This window comes from Mytilus californianus, unplaced genomic scaffold (genome assembly GCF_021869535.1).
Source record: "Mytilus californianus isolate M0D057914Y unplaced genomic scaffold, xbMytCali1.0.p SCAF_12, whole genome shotgun sequence".
NCBI lineage: Eukaryota > Metazoa > Mollusca > Bivalvia > Mytilida > Mytilidae > Mytilus > Mytilus californianus.
The window spans coordinates 62,878,435-62,897,047 of NW_026262604.1; the positions used below are offsets into that span (position 1 = coordinate 62,878,435).

Genomic DNA, 18,613 nt, shown 5'->3' on the forward strand with positions numbered 1-18,613 from the left:
AACTACTTGGCCAAATTAAACCAAACTTGGCCACAATCATTATTTGGGTATCTAGTTTAAAAAACATGTCCGATGCCCCGGCCAACCAACCAAGATGGCCGCCATGGCTAAAAATAGAACATAGGGGTAAAATGTAGATTTTGGCTTATATCTCTGAAACCAAAGCATTTAGAGCAAATCTGACATGGGGTAAAATTGTTTATCAGGACAAGATCTATCTGCCCTGAAATTTTCAGATGAATCGGACAACCCGGTTGCTGTCCCTGAATTGGTAATTTTAAGGAAATTTTGCCGTTTTTGGTTATTATCTTGAATATTATTATAGATAGAGATAAACTGTAAACAGCAATAATGTTCAGCAAAGTAAGATCTACAAATAAGTCAACTTGACCAAAATTTAACCAAACTTGTCCACAATCCTCATTAGGGTATCTAGTTTAAAAAATGTGTCCGATGACCCTGCCCGCGAACCAAGATGGCCGACATGGCTAAAAAATAGTACATAGGGTAAAATGCAGTTTTTGGCTCATATCTCTGAAACCAAAGTATTTAGAGCAAATCTGACGGGAAAAAATTTTTTATTAGGTCAAGATCTATCTGCCCTGAAATTTTCAGACCAATCAGGCAACACATTGTTGGGTTGCTGCCCCTGAATTGGTAATTTTAAGAAAATTTTGCAGCTTTTGGTTATTATCTTGAATATTATTATAGATAGAGATAAACTGTAAACATCAATAATGTACAGCAAAGTAAGATCTACAAATAAGTCAACATGACCAAAATTGTCAATTGACCCCTTAAGGAGTTATTGCCCTTTATAATCAATTTTTTACAATTTTCATAAATTTTGTAAATTTTTGTAAATTTTTACAAATATTTTCCATTGTAACTACTGGGCCAAGTTCATTATAGATAGAGATAATAGTAAGGAGCAAGAATGTTCAGTAAAGTAAGATCTACAAACACATCACCATCACCAAAACACAATTTTGTCATGAATCCATCTGTGTCCTTTGTTTAATATGCACATAGACCAAGGTGAGCGACACAGGCTCTTTAGAGCCTCTAGTTTTTCTTGTGATATTGACTATATTGTTATCACATATATATTTGGATATTTCAGTTCACTGTCAGAGCTCCAGATAAGTTGCGTATTTGCCTAATTACGCAATTAAAACAATAGAAAACCCAATTCAATTGTCCTTCTCAGTGTTTAAGAACCTAATTATTTATTAAAACTACATTTCCAACCCTAATAGTCGCTGTCAAGTGCGTTATTTACCCTAAATAATGAATTATTTTTGCATAATTTATAAATCTATTTTTGTAATTTAAAGAAATCTACTTGCGTTCTTAAAATAGAGCACCAATCAAAAAGCAATCCTAACTTCTCTGGCATTCTCACTCACTTACATTAACGTAAACGTAAGTGAAGTGGTAAGGGTCAAGAAGTTACAAATGGCAGAACTGGGTCCTTGTCGGATTCTAAAAATCGTTTGTACGTTGCTAGAATTTTGTATCCTGATAAACAAGCGGCACCAGTTCATAAAATTTTCTTTTTATAGCAAGGGAATAGAAGAGGTAGAAAAAGAACCTCTTGTGCACAATAACTCCGTGTGCAATACCACTGGACATTAAATAACCACCCATCATCAGGATCATATATTTATAGTGACCGTTTTGCTGCTTACATGAAAAATATTTTGGTGTTTATCACTGAATTGGGTAAAAATAAAACTGTCCATGAATCGATGTTACATTGTTTTAACACATTCACAGAACTTTAATATTGATGCATCATACACATGACAATGAATCAATTTTACCCAAACAGAGTAAATGTCTCAATTTTAAAACCATGATGAAAAAACCCCAATGCATTCAGGAATATTGGAGTGAAAAACCCAATTCAATCTTTGCCTGAGGGGTGAACTTGAACTGATGATGCAAAAGAAAAACCTATTTCACTCAATTACATAACAAATGAGGAGTAAAAACCCTAATTAGTAAATTCTTATCTGGAGCTCTGACTGTGTTGTTGGGTTTGTGTCTAATTGACATATATACCCCACATTTCCTTCTATTCATAATCTTCTTCTTCACTTTTCATGCCTTGTACAACAATTAATATAATGGGCACTGAAGTACATGTATTCAAATAATTTTGATTCATTTTGCAGACAGCTGATACTGATCAAAATAAAGATGAAGAAAATATTTCTGATGGTGGAGAAGCTGATGATGAATTTGAATGTGACTGTCAGTTCTGTGTAGGTTCCAGTCTAGGTGGAGATAGTTGTCATAACAATGAGGAGGATACTGAAGATAGAAACAGTCATGAAAGTGCTGCACAGAGTGAACTAACAACAGTAGAAAATACAGATTATGGCTTAAATTTTTGGTATGGGTTTAGATTTTATAGAACTACATTGTAATAAAACTGAAGACATTGGCCCCTTGGAAAGAAAAATAAACTATTAAAGTTAAATATCATTGAATCAAATGTTACTTTTGAAATTTTTATGCCCCCTCAACCCTTGACCGTCTGTACTTCCGTCCGTACCTTATTTGACAATTAATTTCCATTCTTTAACTTAAGTTTACCTCAACTAAATGTTATGTAACTTATACACAATGCTTATTACCACAAAACAAAGATCAAGTTTGAATTTTGGTGGCGTCACTTTTACGGTTCTAGAGTTATGCCCCTTTATAAATGGAAAAATTGCTGAATTTTTGGTTTCTGTTCTTTAACTTTAGTTTGACTCAACCAAATATTATGAAACTTATATACAATGCTTATAACGACAAAACAAAGATCAAGTTTGAATTTTGGTGCCATTCTAGAGTTATGCCCCTCTACAAATGGAAAAATTGCTAAATTTTTCATTTCCATTCTCTTACTTTAGTTTGCCTCAACCAAATGTTATGAAACTTATACACAATTCTAATCTTATTACCACAAAACACATCAAGTTCGAATTTTGGTGGCGTCACTTTTGCTGTTCTAGAGTTATGCCCCTCTACAAATGGAAAAATTGCTGAATTTTTCGATTCCGTTCTCTTACTTTAGTTTGCCTCAACCAAATGTTATGAAACGTATACACAATGCTTATTACCACAAAACTCAGATCAAGTACAAATTTGGGTAGCGTCACTTTTACAGTTCTTGAATTATATTCCTTTATAACATTATATGCAAGAGGGGGCATCATCTGTGTCCCATGGACACATTCCCCATTTATTTTTTTTTTAATTGTGATATAGAATAAAAAATTTACTATCTTTTGTTTCTGTAAATATATGGTTTAATTGACTTTTGATAAAATGACATTCATTTAAACCTTTGGCCTCAGTGACTATCAGTTTTTCAAAAGTCAATAAAACCACATTTTTGTCGAGCCTTCGACTTTTGTTGAAAAAGCGAGACATAGCGATCCTTCATTCCGTCAGCGTCGTCGTCGTTGTCGGCGGCGTCCACAAATATGCACTCTGTGGTTAAAGTTTTTGAAATTTTAATAACTTTCTTAAACTATCCTGGATTTCTACCAAACTTGGACAGAAGCTTGTTTATGATCATAAGATAATATTCAAAAGTAAATTTTGTAAAAAAAAAATTCCGTTTTTTCCGTATTTTACTTATAAATGGACTTAGTTTTTCTGCCAGGAAACATTACATTCACTCTGTGGTTAAAGTTTTTAAAATTTTAACAACTTTCTTAAACTATCCTGGATTTGTACCAAACTTGGACAGAAGCTTGTTTATGATTAAAAGCTAGTATCCAGAAGTAAATTTTGTAAAAAAAAAATTCCATTTTTTCCATATTTTACTTATAAATGGACTTAGTTTTTCTGCCAGTTAACATTACATTCACTCTGTGGTTAAAGTTTTTAAAATTTTAACAACTTTCTTAAACTATCCTGGATTTGTACCAAACTTAGACAGAAGCTTGTTTATGATTAAAAGCTAGTATCTAGAAGGAAATTTTGTTCCATTTTTTCCGTATTTTACTTATAAATGGACTTAGTTTTTCTTCCAGTTAACATTACATACAGTCTGCAGTTTAAGTTTTTAAAACATTTATTAGATTCATAAACTATCCTGGATTTTTACCAAACTTGGACAGAAGCTACTTACAATCAAAAGATAGTATAGAGAGGAATATTTTTATTAATTTTTTTCCTCATTTTTGCTGAGCCTGTGATTAACAGCAAAAAGTAGGCGAGACACTGGGTTCCGCGGAACCCTTACGAATTTTTACCTAATCAATAGACATTAATTGTATAATTTCTGTCACAAATTAAACAAATGTTGGTATACTTTCACGTTGTGGTTTTGATAGGGAAAACAGGGATATTTATGACTACTATATAGACATGATGGACAGAAATGAGTTTACTGGAAGTAAATGCATGTTCCTTAGAAGAAAACAAAGTTAAATGTTAACTCTCATTTTGATTGAACAATAAATCTTGAACCATGCAAGTATGTGATTTTTAAAACTCTTTATATATGTCTGTTTGATTATAGGATGTCTGAGAGAGATGATGATGACGGTATGTTTACTATAAACATTGAAGAGTTATCTCCCCTAGATCTACTGATGAATGACAGAAGAAGTGAACTAGAGCTGATGTTTGAGGTAATCAGACCTTATAAACACCTATAAAGCATCTATATCAGACTTATGAGCCAGCCCATCTGGCACTATGTCCCCAATGTAGATTGTAAGAAAATTCTGAATTAAAAGCATTTTATAAAACTGAAACAGATGTATAAATCATTAGCAGAAAGAATAAAACATCAATTTGGTTTGAACCCCTGCACATGGCAAATATCAGTGGTTCTTTGAAGGAACTTAAGCTTCACAAAAAACACAAAATTTCAATCAATCTATCACAAAACACCAATTTAGTCAACTCCCAGCAATGTTTCACATGTCAGTTTTCCTTAATGAAAAAATAATTATGTTTTGAATGAAACCAATAGACTCAATTTTATTTAGATACACTTGCAACTAGTTCCATATATGTAAATCAAAATTTATTAAACAAATATCACTCATTATGATTTAAAAAAAAAAAGAAATAGTTTTTAAACATTATTATATCTGTAACTAATGTTTGTGGAAGTAGTTATATAAAACTTGATATAAGTTGTATATTTATATCAAAGTTGATTCCCTACATTTTTCAATATATAAATGGATACTATTCTAGCTCAGTTATCCAAAATTATGAACTGTTAACTTAGCTATTGATTAACATAACAAATTTCCCATATATTCCTTTCGATACTTAAAAAGAGAACAAACAACTGATTCAAATAAAGCATTTGCAAAGAAATGATTTAATGGAGAGACTATGCCTTGCTATTTTTGGTCGATGGTACTTTGATATAAAGATATTGTAATACTTCCCTACAACATGAGCAATAATGAGATACTGGATTGACTTGTTAGTCTCAAACCCTTTGTAAAATCCAAATGAAAGAATTCATTATTTCCTTATTATATTGTTATGATTACAGAATGTTATAATACAAATGTTAGCTGTCCATCCAGACTTACTGGGAGAACAGGCTCCGCCTCCTGCTACTCAGTCTACTATACAGAACTTACCAATAACTCCAGTGACCAGTCTACAGATAAGTAAGTCTTTCACAAGTTGAAAATCTAAATAAGAAAAGTTTAGTAAAACAAGAATATGTAAAATTGAGAATGGAAATGGGGAATGTGTCAAAGAGACAACAACCCGACCATAGAGCAGACAACAGATATGATGCCCTCTCCTACTGTTACATTTCCAATGTTAATTGAAACCCATAATTTGGGGTCAAAACCCTATTTGGCCTTCATTTTAAATAAAATGTGTACCAAAATGAGTATGTACTAAGTTTCAAGTTAATGTGACTACAACTTTAAGATAGCTACCTTGAACCAAAACTTCAACCTGATATGGGGCAAAATGGAAAACATAAGGTCTCCCTACTACCGTATAGCAGGTTTTTTTCGCTGGTGTAAAATTTTGCGATTTAGGGGCAACAAAGTATACACCAAATTTTGGCAGTTTTTAGTTTGGTGGATTCTTAATTTCAATTAAATATATTGGCGGATACTGAATTGGTTGCTATTAAAAAGTTGTGAAAAAGTGGCAGGCAGAAAACAGTTAAACATATCTTTGCTGAATGACGTCTTATTTATTGAATATATTCAGATACAGTTTTTCAATAAAATACTGGTGACATAGATATTTAAGAAATTGACCAGACCTTTGGTGTACTAATTAGGTCATAAGATTATCATGAGTGACTTATAACTCTTATATAATTTGACACTAATTAAGAACGGTAATATACCTAACAGTCTGAGAGTACCTGACTCTCTTATATTATTTGACACTAGATATAAAGGGTATACATATACATTTTTTAATTAGCACTCATGACATCATTTTATAAAAAACTTGTATGTATAGTGCCCTTTGGCATTAATGTTTTTCAAACAAACCCATACCGTCATTGACTTTCCAACCGGAAAAAAATAGATCATTCACAAAATGATATATAGCTATTAGAATGTTCATATGCATAAATTTCGAATTTATTTTCACGATTTTCATTTATCCGCCAATATAAGCGAAAATAACCTGCTGTACGGTATTGTAGGCTGTGAATATCATTACTTTTGATTAAATGTACATAAGACTTCAATATTATAACATACTTGGAAAAAGCCATATATCTAAATGTTTGGGTTAATGAAAAGAACTTGTGTGCTATTGAGTTTATTGTCATTACAATGTAGACTGTCTTACTGATAGTTACTGTACAGTAATTGGGTAAACTATTAATTTTCTGAGCGTTCCTCTCAAAAATAGAAACTTCTCGACTTACAATTTTTAGTTCACTTGACTTACATCACTGTCTTATACTTTTTTTATAAATGTTCTACTCTGAAACCACTTGACCAATGTCAAACAAACTTTGCTTGAATGATCCTTAGGCTATTAAGCTATTGTTTTGTCACTGCCAACCAACCAATGTGGCAACATTGTCTCAAAATAAAACAGCAAGGGGGAAAATGCAAACAATTATCTTATTTCTTGAAAAAAGTTGATAGCACAAAAATGTTCAGAATGTTATGATCTACTTACTTCTCATTTCATCAAAATTATGGGATGAGTCATTGTAGGAATAATTGCTCTTAAATCAAGATTTTTGACAATTTTTAACATTTTTGCCTTATATCTTGAAAACTATAAAAAATAAAACAACCATCATTTACTCCTTATATAAAATTGAGAATGGAAATGGGGAACATGTCAAAGAGACTACAACCCGACCAAAGAGCAGATAACAGCTGAAGGCCACCAATGGGTCTTCAACGCAGCGAGAAAATCCCGCACCCGGAGGTGGTCCTCAGCTGGCCCCTAAATAAAATTGTGTACTGGTTCAGTGAAAATGGATGTCACACTAAACTCCAAAACATATAAAGGTACTAAAATAAAAAAAACATACAAACATATATGCATTATAAGAGTTATTGATAACTAAGCAAATTAAACCCTACAAATCATTTCATTGGTTTATGTCTGTCTGGTGAAGGGGCAATTTAGGGTAATTTGATTTTGGGCGAGAGGAAGTTTTTGTTTGTACTGTGATTTCATTTTTATTGGTTGGATATTAATTTTCCTTGAATTAATGGTTATAGGAAAACCACTGATTTAAATGTTAAAAAAAGTACAAATTTTCTAAAGGCTTTCTAAACTTTTGTAAAACCACGAAACCGAAAGTTCTATTCAATCCTCCAAAATTGGTATCCACGAAAAATAAATGAATCCACAGTATCCTGCGACTCTTTTCACAAAAAATCTTACGACTAAAATTGATCATAAGTTATACTGAAATGTGTTTGACTTACAAGAGTATTTTTACTCTTAAGATTTTTGGTGAAGAGAGCCACTGATTTTTATGTAAATGACAAATGTGATCCTGGCATTGAAAAAAAATATTGACCTTGATTTCACTTGAATGTACCAGAAAAAAATCTGATCAATAAAATAGTGAAATTATATATCAAAGTTTAATGTTTTGTTTTTTATTTATATATTAGTAGTGTTTTGTTTACTTTAAAGGTCAAAATATATCCTGTCCAATTTGTCTGTGTATCTATGAAGAATGTGACTCTACGACAACATTACCATGCCAACACCATTTTCATCCTCTCTGTATAAAGGCTTGGCTCAGCAAGGTATGTATTCTAAAAAATCAGTTAGTTGAGAACTTTGATTGTTATCTATAAATTTTCCTCAACAAGAGTTCAGTGTATGCAAATTGGAATTTGAGAAAGTAACAGTTAACTTACTTAATTTTGGAGGGAAAATGTGTTTTCAGTAGAAATTTTTAAAAAATGATATAAATATTTGCAAGGCAATTACAAAAAAAGTGTATTTGATCCTCATAAAGCAATGATCTAACTAACACCAAGGATTAGTATCCATCACACACAACTTTGAAGTAAAATAAATTGTGGAAACAACAACAACAGAACCAAATACAGGGGCTTAGATCACTGTAAATTTTAGTAATATTTAGAACTAACACAAACATACTGACTGCATATGCAATTATGTCAGATGAAGCAATCAGTGGAAAGTTTACTCAGAAAATTACTTTCATATTAAAAAAATAAGAAGATGTGGTATAATTGCCAATAAGACAACTCTCCACCAGAGTCCAAATGACATAGAAGTTAACAACTATAGGTCACCATACAGCCTTCAACAATGAGGAAAACCCATACTGCATAGTCAGCTATAAAAGGCCCCGAAAAGACAAATGTAAAAGAATTCAAATGAGAAAACTAACGGCCTGATTTATGTAAAAAGCAATGAACTAAAAACAAATATGATATACAGCAACAAACAACAACCACTGAACTACAGGCTCCTGACTTGGGATAGGCACATACAGAATGTGGATGGGTTAAACATGTTAACGGATGCCCAACCCTCCCCTAACCTGGGACAGTGGTGTCACAGCTGTACAACATATGAACAAACTATAAAAATCAGTTGAAAAAGTTTTAACTAATCAGATCGATACAAAGCAGAAAAACAAGTTACAAAAACACAGATGAACGTGGCAAGGAATTTATACATCCCTACAGCAAAAAAAACCACAGAGTACAGATCTGAAAGTACTCACAGTTAGCTAGTTCAAAGCCAATAACAACTATTAAAAAAATTATGTATCGTGTTCAGTTTGAGATTCTTTCAGTTACATTTACAGGGCTTTCAATAAATTATCAATGAACAGGCTGTTTACTAATTTGAAGTGGCTGACCAAAAAGGTGATGGGGGGTGGGCCCCCCCCTCGAAAATTTGTTTGACCTTACATTGAAAATGGTGCACTCTGAGTCATTTTCAAACTATTTACAAGTGCATAAAAAATGGGGTTTCATAGGAATGTTATCTTTTTTTTTAGCTTGTAAGGTCAATCTTATGTGATATTGCGTATTAAAATAAGACAAATAAAAATATATTAAAAATAATCTTAATTGTTATTGTATTGCCAGATTTCGCAAAAAATAAGAAAGCAACGGAGGGTCAGCATAAACTATTAATACCAAGACTCTGTGTTAAAGTCCTTACTTTGACCTATGGTTTACTTTGTGACTTGGATGGAGAGTTGTCTCATTGGCACTCATACCACATCTTCTCATATTTATGTAAAGACCTACATGTATATATGTCATATGCAAAATCTGACAATTTCAGTTTTGATCCAGAAAAGAAATATTATTTTCATGTGTTATATATTTCATAAAAACATGCAAACCTGGGAAAGGACATATATGCTGAAGTGGGAAAATGTCCACCCCTTCTTAGCCAGCACTTTTAACAAAGGCTTCCATTTGAGATAGGTTAATGTAAAAAAAAATCAAACTGAGGCAGGACCCATCCTAACATTGGTACTTTTTTCAACGAGTGGGCTAATGATCAGCAAGGGGAAATTATAACTGAAAAAATAAAGAGAGCCTTTTCCCTAGCCTTGGCATTTACCTTCCTACCTGCTTTTTTAGTAAAACTTGAGGGGAAAGGTCCAACTATAAATAAAAAATGGGAAGCCTTCCTCCTATCCTAGGCCCCATCCACAACAAATGGGCAGTGATAAACCTGGAACTATATACTACAAACTGAAGAGAAAAGGTCAAAAAAAAAAAATGGGCAGCACCCCTCCTAGCCTAGGCACTATTTTCAACCCCCCTTCCCTCCCCAAGAGTTAAAGGGTGGTAATAATTAATGAAATACTTGTTACATTATAAAAAGGGCATAGAAGGCAAGCTTAGGCAGGCCTCATTTATATAAACATGAGACTGTACAGACCTTCTAAGGCTTCTTTGAAATTTAATAACTTCAAATAAAAAGTTTTACCTGTAAATGGTTCCAATGATTTTGTCTTTTTGCTGGTAAAAAAATCATTTACTTTTGGTCTTTCATTTCATTCAGTTTCATTTAATTTATTAACATTCAATTTAAAAAATTGCCTCCTAAATCTTTTTAACTTTGGTTTTTCATGAGTTATCCATTGATAACATACGTTTTTATTTCGATATCTCTCTTTATTCTACCATTGACAATCTTGATCATTCAAGCGATTGATTGAAGATCGTATTTGAATGCAGGCAAACGTCTTACTGACGCTGATTTTAAGTTTACTTTCAGATTGAAATAAACAATTAATTTCTCCATAGGCGACAATGATAGCCTTTTTCGAGATACAGACTTTAGAAAGTTGATTTTTTTAACGAAACCTTGCTAGAATTAAAGATAAGTTATTAGGACAGTATTTTTTGGTCCAAAAAATATAGGTTCGCGTTGCTTTTCTTAGCGTAATTTGTACTTATCTCCCATGCCTATCAATTTTGCACTTAAAAATACGTGTCTCATCCTAGTGTTTAAAAAACATCTCAGTTCTGTTAGGGCTAAGGAAAATAATTTATTTGGCCTTTGGTATAATGCAGAATGCACGAAGTCTCTAATAACAAAAAATAACGGGCGCACATATCAACCAATCAGGATTAGCTATACTCTTAATTCTGAATACCATGTTATGCTCATAAAATGGCCGCGCCTATAAAATCTAATGGTGTATTGTAACCTATACGGTATTCAATACTTTCTAGAATCATGCAATTCATAGTTCGTAAGATGCACAAATATATATGCCACACAAAAATCATCTTCAAAACGTTCTGGCATTACTCTCTGAATTTTCACAATTTTTTATCAGAGGTGACCCCAGCCAAAAAATGTGAAAAAAAAAAATCTGTTTTTTTGAGTAAATGCGGTACTGCTAAAAAGGGCCTGAAGATAATGTCCACTTTCTCCAATGATTCTTTATATGTCATCAAGTACTGATTATATTGATACCAAAACCGATCCAATATGTAACTACTACGGGGAATTTTGAACAACAGTTTTAAATGAAACCATTTTCGTATAAAAGTACATTTTTGAAACAGACTATAGCATTTCAAAATATGAAAAATGTGTAAATATTTGTGTTTAAACATCGAAAACTATTTGTTAACTACAAAATGTCATGCCTATTCTATGTTTTATTGTCTGCCATTCGAGTGAACATTTCAATGTTTGAAGGGGATCATTTCTGTACATTTCCACTGAATTTGGTAATTTCGATAACAGCACTTGGATCGAGATTGTCATGTTTAAAAATCGATTTGTATATCTAAACTCTAGAAGTGTACGTGCTTTTTTCAAATAAATCAGCAGAAGTTCAGAAAATGACATTTTCTCTCCACAGTAAGTCAAAAGTTGAACCCACCCTTGTTTCTAAGGTAAAACGCAATACAAATATGAAACAGACTATAGCTTAAAAACTAGTTAATCAATAATTCATTTGTCACCAAAAAATACGGTTTCACATCAAATATCGAGTAAAATTACTGTTTTTGACACTTTTTGAGCACTATGATAAAGAGATGTCGTCGCTGTATAGATTGAAATAAACAATTAATTTCTCCATAGGCGACAATGATAGACTTTTTCGAGATACAGACTTTAGAAAGTTGATTTTTTTAACGAAACCTTGCTAGAATTAAAGATAAGTTATTAGGACAGTATTTTTTGGTCCAAAAAATATAGTTTCGCGTTGCTTTTCTTAGCGTAATTTGTACTTATCTCCCATGCCTATCAATTTTGCACTTAAAAATACGTGTCTCATCCTAGTGTTTAAAAAACATCTCAGTTCTGTTAGGGCTAAGGAAAATAATTTATTTGGCCTTTGGTATAATGCAGAATGCACGAAGTCTCTAATAACAAAAAATAACGGGCGCACATATCAACCAATCAGGATTAGCTATACTCTTAATTCTGAATACCATGTTATGCTCATAAAATGGCAGCGCCCATAAAATCTAATGGTGTATTGTAACCTTCAGTCAGACAAAATGGTCCAGTCGGTTATAAAAAGCCATCGTTTTTGAAAAATCTATGAAACTAAAAACTCCATGAGACAAAAGGTTAATAAAACTTTGTTTTTATACGACCGCAAAAAAATTTTTGTGGTCGTATATTGGTATGACGTTGGCGTCGTCGTCGTCGTCGTCGTCGTCGTCGTCGTCCGGCGTCGTCGTCGTCGTCCGGCGTCGTCTGGCGTCGTCCGAAGACACATTGGTTTTCGCACTCTAACTTTAGTTTAAGTGAATGGATCTTTATGAAATTTTACCACAAGGTTCAATACCACAAAAGGAAGGTTGGGATTGATTTTGGGGGTTATGGTAATAACAGTAAAGGAATTAGGGGCCAAAAAGGGGCCAAAAATAAGCATTTTTGTAACTTCCAGACATAACTTGTGTGTTAGTGTATGGATCTCTTTGACATTGTACCACAAGGTTCCATATCACTAAAGGAATGCTGGGATTGATTTTGGGGGTAATTGCCTCCAAATTTTAGGAATTAGGGGCCAAAAAAGGGCAAAAAACAAGCATTTTTCTAGTTTCATGACAATAACTTGTGTGTAAGTGTATGGATCTTTCTGAAATTGTACTACAAGGTTCCATATCACAAAGGGAAAGCTGGGTTTGAGTTTGGGGGTAATTGCCCTAAACGTTTAGGAATTTGGGGCCAAAAAGGGGCCAAAAAACACATTTTTTTCTAGTTTCCAGACAATAACTTGTGTTCAAGTGTATGGATCTCTCTGAAATTGTACTGCAAGGTACCATACCACAAAGGGAAGGCTGGGATTGAGTTTGGGGGTGATGAATCATAATGGGGGTTCAAAAAATTTTGGGGGGGGATTTATTTTTTTTTCCTTTTTTTCCTTTTTTGTTTCTTTTAAAATTTTCCATTTTAAGTTGGTTATTTCTGATTTATATTTAAAATCAAATAATAATGATATGGTAGGAGATACACACCAAACAGGATGTGTAAATTATTATATAATAAGTATTGTGCAATAGCAAGAAATTTTCAATTGCACAGTATTGCACAATAGCAAGAAATCTTCAATTGCACAGTATTGCGCAATAGCAAGAAATCTTCAATTGCACAGTATTGCGCAATAGCAAGAAATATCCAATAGCACAATATTGCGCAATAGCAAGAAATTGTCAATTGTACAGTATTGCGCAATAGCAAGAAATATTTAATAGCACAGGATTGTGCAAAAGAAGATACTTCCTATAAATTGCTTATTTCTTGACCAATTTCAATGGGGTTTTATTCTTGATTTCATGGGGTTCTTTAATATGCTGAATCTAACCGTGTATTTAGTTTTACGTTTAGGAATTTGGGGCCAAAAAGGGGCCAAAAAACACATTTTTTTCTAGTTTCCAGACAATAACTTGTGTTCAAGTGTATGGATCTCTCTGAAATTGTACTGCAAGGTACCATACCACAAAGGGAAGGCTGGGATTGAGTTTGGGGGTGATGAATCATAATGGGGGTTCAAAAAATTTTGGGGGGGGATTTATTTTTTTTCCTTTTTTTTCTTTTTTTCCTTTTTTGTTTCTTTTAAAATTTTCCATTTTAAGTTGGTTATTTCTGATTTATATTTAAAATCAAATAATAATGATATGGTAGGAGATACACACCAAACAGGATGTGTAAATTATTATATAATAAGTATTGTGCAATAGCAAGAAATTTTCAATTGCACAGTATTGCACAATAGCAAGAAATCTTCAATTGCACAGTATTGCGCAATAGCAAGAAATCTTCAATTGCACAGTATTGCGCAATAGCAAGAAATATCCAATAGCACAATATTGCGCAATAGCAAGAAATTGTCAATTGTACAGTATTGGGCAATAGCAAGAAATATTTAATAGCACAGGATTGTGCAAAAGAAGATACTTCCTATAAATTGCTTATTTCTTGACCAATTTCAATGGGGTTTTATTCTTGATTTCATGGGGTTCTTTAATATGCTGAATCTAACCGTGTATTTAGTTTTTGGATTTTGGGCCCCGTTTTTAAATTGGTCCACATTGAGGTCCAAAGGGTCCAAAATTAAACTTTGTTTGATTTCATCAAAAATTGAATTATTGGGGTTCTTTGATATGCCAAATCTAACTGTGTATTTAGATTCTTAAATTTTGGTTCCGTTTTCAAATTGGTCTACATTAAGGTCCAAAGGGTCCAAAATTAAACTTAGTTTGATTTTAACAAAAATTGAATTCTTAGGGTTCTTTGATATGCTGAATCTAAAAATGTATTTAGATTTTTTATTATGGGCCCAGTTTTCAAGTTGGTCCAAATCGGGGTCCAAAATTAAACTTTGTTTGATTTCAACAAAAATTGAATATATGGGGTTCTTTGATATGCTGAATCTAACCATGTATTTAGATTTTTGATTTTTGGGCCCCGTTATCAACTTTGTCCACATTGAGGTCAAAAGGGTCCAAAATTAAACTTTGTTTGATTTCATCAAAAATTGAATTATTGGGGTTATTTGATATGCCGAATCTAACCGTGTATTTAGATTCTTAATTTTTGGTTCCGTTTTCAAATTGGTCTACATTAAGGTCCAAAGGGTCAAAAATTAAACTTAGTTTGATTTTAACAAAAATTGAATTCTTAGGGTTCTTTGATATGCTGAATCTAAACATGTATTTAGATTTTTGATTATGGGCCCAGTTTTCAAGTTGGTCCAAATCGGGGTCCAAAATTAAACTTTGTTTGATTTCAACAAAAATTGAATATATGGGGTTCTTTGATATGCTGAATCTAACCATGTATTTAGATTTTTGATTTTTGGGCCCCGTTATCAACTTTGTCCACATTGAGGTAAAAAGGGTCCAAAATTAAACTTTGTTTGATTTCATCAAAAATTGAATTATTGGGGTTCTTTGATATGCCGAATCTAACCGTTTATTTAGATTCTTATTTTTTGGTTCCGTTTTCAAATTGGTCTACATTAAGGTCCAAAGGGTCCAAAATTAAACTTAGTTTGATTTTAACAAAAATTGAATTCTTAGGGTTCTTTGATATGCTGAATCTAAACATGTATTTAGATTTTTGATTATGGGCCCAGTTTTCAAGTTGGTCCAAATCGGGGTCCAAAATTAAACTTTGTTTGATTTCAACAAAAATTGAATATATGGGGTTCTTTGATATGCTGAATCTAACCATGTATTTAGATTTTTGATTTTTGGGCCCCGTTATCAACTTTGTCCACATTGAGGTCAAAAGGGTCCAAAATTAAACTTTGTTTGATTTCATCAAAAATTGAATTCTTGGGGTTCTTTGATATGCTGAATCTAACCATGTATTTAGATTTTGGATATTGGACCATAATAGGTGAATGTCCAATTTAAAATTTTTAAGTTCTTAGACCACATTCAATCTGTGTTAGAAACCTATGCTGTGTCAAATATTTAATCACAATCCAAATCCAAAGCTGTATCAAGCTTGAATGTTGTGTCCATACTTGCCCCAACTGTTCAGGGTTTGACCTCTGCGGTCGTATCAAGCTGCGCCCAGCGAAGCATTTTATTATTTTATTCTCTTCAAAATTATTTTTTGTTTAAGCATTTGAACCGGCGATTTCCGTCTTTTGAAACGGCGACATTCCGCTGGGTGCCGGCTCTTAATGAAAACCTTGCATTTAAGTATATTATACATAGTCAGGAACAGAATGGAGATTTTTACTTGCACAAATTTATTTTAATTCAAAATTTTACCATTTATATTGAGTACAGTTTAATTATCCCCTGACCAAATTGAGATGTTGAGTGGATACTGTGTATGGTTTGTTTGTGTGTTCATTCACTCTTTCATTCTTCCATGTAAAGTTTTGTATTAAAATTTAAAAATAAGAAGACTTGGAAGGATTGCCTTTGAGACAACTCTCCAGCTGAGACCAAATGATTTAGAAGTTAGCAACAATAGTTAACTGTACGGATTTCCAAAATGAGCTAAACCCATACCACATAGCAAGCTATTAAAGGCCCCAAAATGACAATGTAAGACAATTCCAAAGAAAAAACTAAAAAAGTCTTGATCTAAGCTACTAGAATTCAAAGATTAGTAATTTTCATTGATATATCATATTGAGTGATGAAGTTCCATACTAATATTAAATTACCTTAATTTTATTCGTGAAGGGCTATGGTTGAATTGTGTTGTCATGTAGAAGCCTTTTATAGCTGGCTATGCAGTATGGGTTTTTCTCATTGTTGAAGGCCCTACAGTGACCTATAGTTGATAATATCTATGTCATTTTTTCTCTGGTGGAGAGTCAACCCCTTATATTATATTGTTAAGTTTTGTATTAAGGTCAAGATATGCCCACTACCAATTATAGAAGAATTGACTTATGTCAATTGATGCATCATGCTAGTTATAAGTTATTAAGATCCACACTCAATTTTGATGACTTTGACCTTAATTTTTCACACCCTTTGTTTATTCCAACCATAATGCTTGGAGCACACTTGGTACCAATAGAAGTATCATTTGTCTGTTGAAAAACCTGTCAGCCCACCAGTAGTTTTAAGTCATAATTTTAAAGTTAATGAATTGTTATATATATATATATTAAACATAGAGTTATTTTTGCTCATGCAGAACTTAACCAGGAATAATGGCTTTTCCTGACCTTTGAAAATCTCTGCCATGAATGCGAGAAACTGGAAATCCTGGAGCACGTGGCAATCATGAGCTTCATTTTATCCGTTGTTGACTGAATATGTATCGAGGGTTATATGTTTATTTCTAGATCTGAGAAATCAAGAATGGTAGATCTTTTTTATATCTTCTCGACATTAATGTCTTTCTCAGGGTACTGATGTGTTGGATTCATTTGTTTTTGTTGGTAACCATTTTTCATTGATTGAGGAAAACTTGCAATTTTGTTGATATTTGATTTCCTGTTTTTGGTCAAAATCTTGCAAACAACCCTATAGAAAATTTGTTATTAGTTAACATTTCAATTCTGTGTTTCACCTGTACTCATGATATCCAATGAAAAATAATTAACCCACAGTTGAGTGAATAATCCAGAGTAGAGTGAATTCTTAGTTCTGATGGTGTTAAAATGGGTTCTTAGATTTTTGATTTGTTGAAATTATGTGTAATTCTACTAACATGGTTGAAGGGGCCTTGGTGGCCGAGTGGTCTAAGTAGTTACTACTGTAATCACTAGCCAGTCAACACTGAGGTTGTGAGTTCGAACCCTGCTCCTGTTGGTGCACTCGACTCCTATCTTAATTGACTAGGATTGTCAGTTTTCCTATCGAAGGTCGGTGGTTTTTCTCTGGGCACTCCGGCTTCCTCCACCAATAAAAACTGGCCGCCACGAAATAGCCCAAAAGCGGTGCTTAAAAGTGGCGTTAAAACACCAAAAATCAAATAAAAAAATCAAATCTAACATGGTTGATTGCATAATATCTTTATTAAGTGTTTAAAATATATGATGTATTTCTTTTCAGTCAGGAACGTGTCCAGTTTGCAGATTTACATTAGAATGAGAAGCCAACAGATATGAAGAATTCAAAATGAAACAAAGCTCTGGATTTAATATATTATAAATAATTAAATTTATTTACATGCTGGAACAGTTCTGTTAGACACACCAAAGCAAACAAGAAATACAAATGTAACACAGGTGGAAACATGCAGATTTAAAATAATCCTTATAGTGCTATGAAGAATATGAGTTGATGGATATTAAAATAATACAAGATATGTGATAAGCTCTTATGAAAACATAAATAAAGACTATTATTCCAATAATGAATTAATTTTGATTGGTATTAGTTGTTACGGTTGAGAAATAGAAATGTGAGGCGACTTTTGTTGTATATCCTGAGGAGACACAAAAACCTTTATGGTATAATTTATCAAGTCATAAAGTTAATTGTCCTGAAAATGAATGAAATATTTACTGCTGGTCATTAAGCAAACAGCAATCAATCCATCATAAATAAAGAAAGAAGAATAAATATAGAAAAATATGGCATTAGGAGTTGTATGTCAATTAAGGAATGACTGTAAAAAAAAAATTCTGTCTATGAAGAAATAACATAAAAAATGTGGTGCACACTGAATAACTGCATAGCATGTTATTTAAAAGTGTGCACCA

General features: G+C 32.6%; 1 protein-coding gene across 4 annotated transcripts in view; it reads left to right on the forward strand.

The window, feature by feature from the left end:
- The window catches only part of LOC127722164 (uncharacterized), a 30,787-nt gene extending 12,523 nt beyond the window's left edge, over positions 1-18,264 (forward strand). For all 4 annotated transcript variants that reach the window (XM_052229032.1, XM_052229036.1, XM_052229034.1 and 1 more), the window contains 5 exons: positions 2,181-2,401; positions 4,532-4,643; positions 5,531-5,651; positions 8,137-8,252; positions 17,961-18,264. In XM_052229032.1, the coding sequence (XP_052084992.1) occupies positions 2,181-2,401; positions 4,532-4,643; positions 5,531-5,651; positions 8,137-8,252; positions 17,961-17,999 (609 nt within the window). In that variant the 3' untranslated portion in view covers positions 18,000-18,264. The remainder of the gene's footprint in view (positions 1-2,180; positions 2,402-4,531; positions 4,644-5,530; positions 5,652-8,136; positions 8,253-17,960) is intronic.
- The last annotated feature ends 349 nt before the right edge of the window (positions 18,265-18,613 follow it).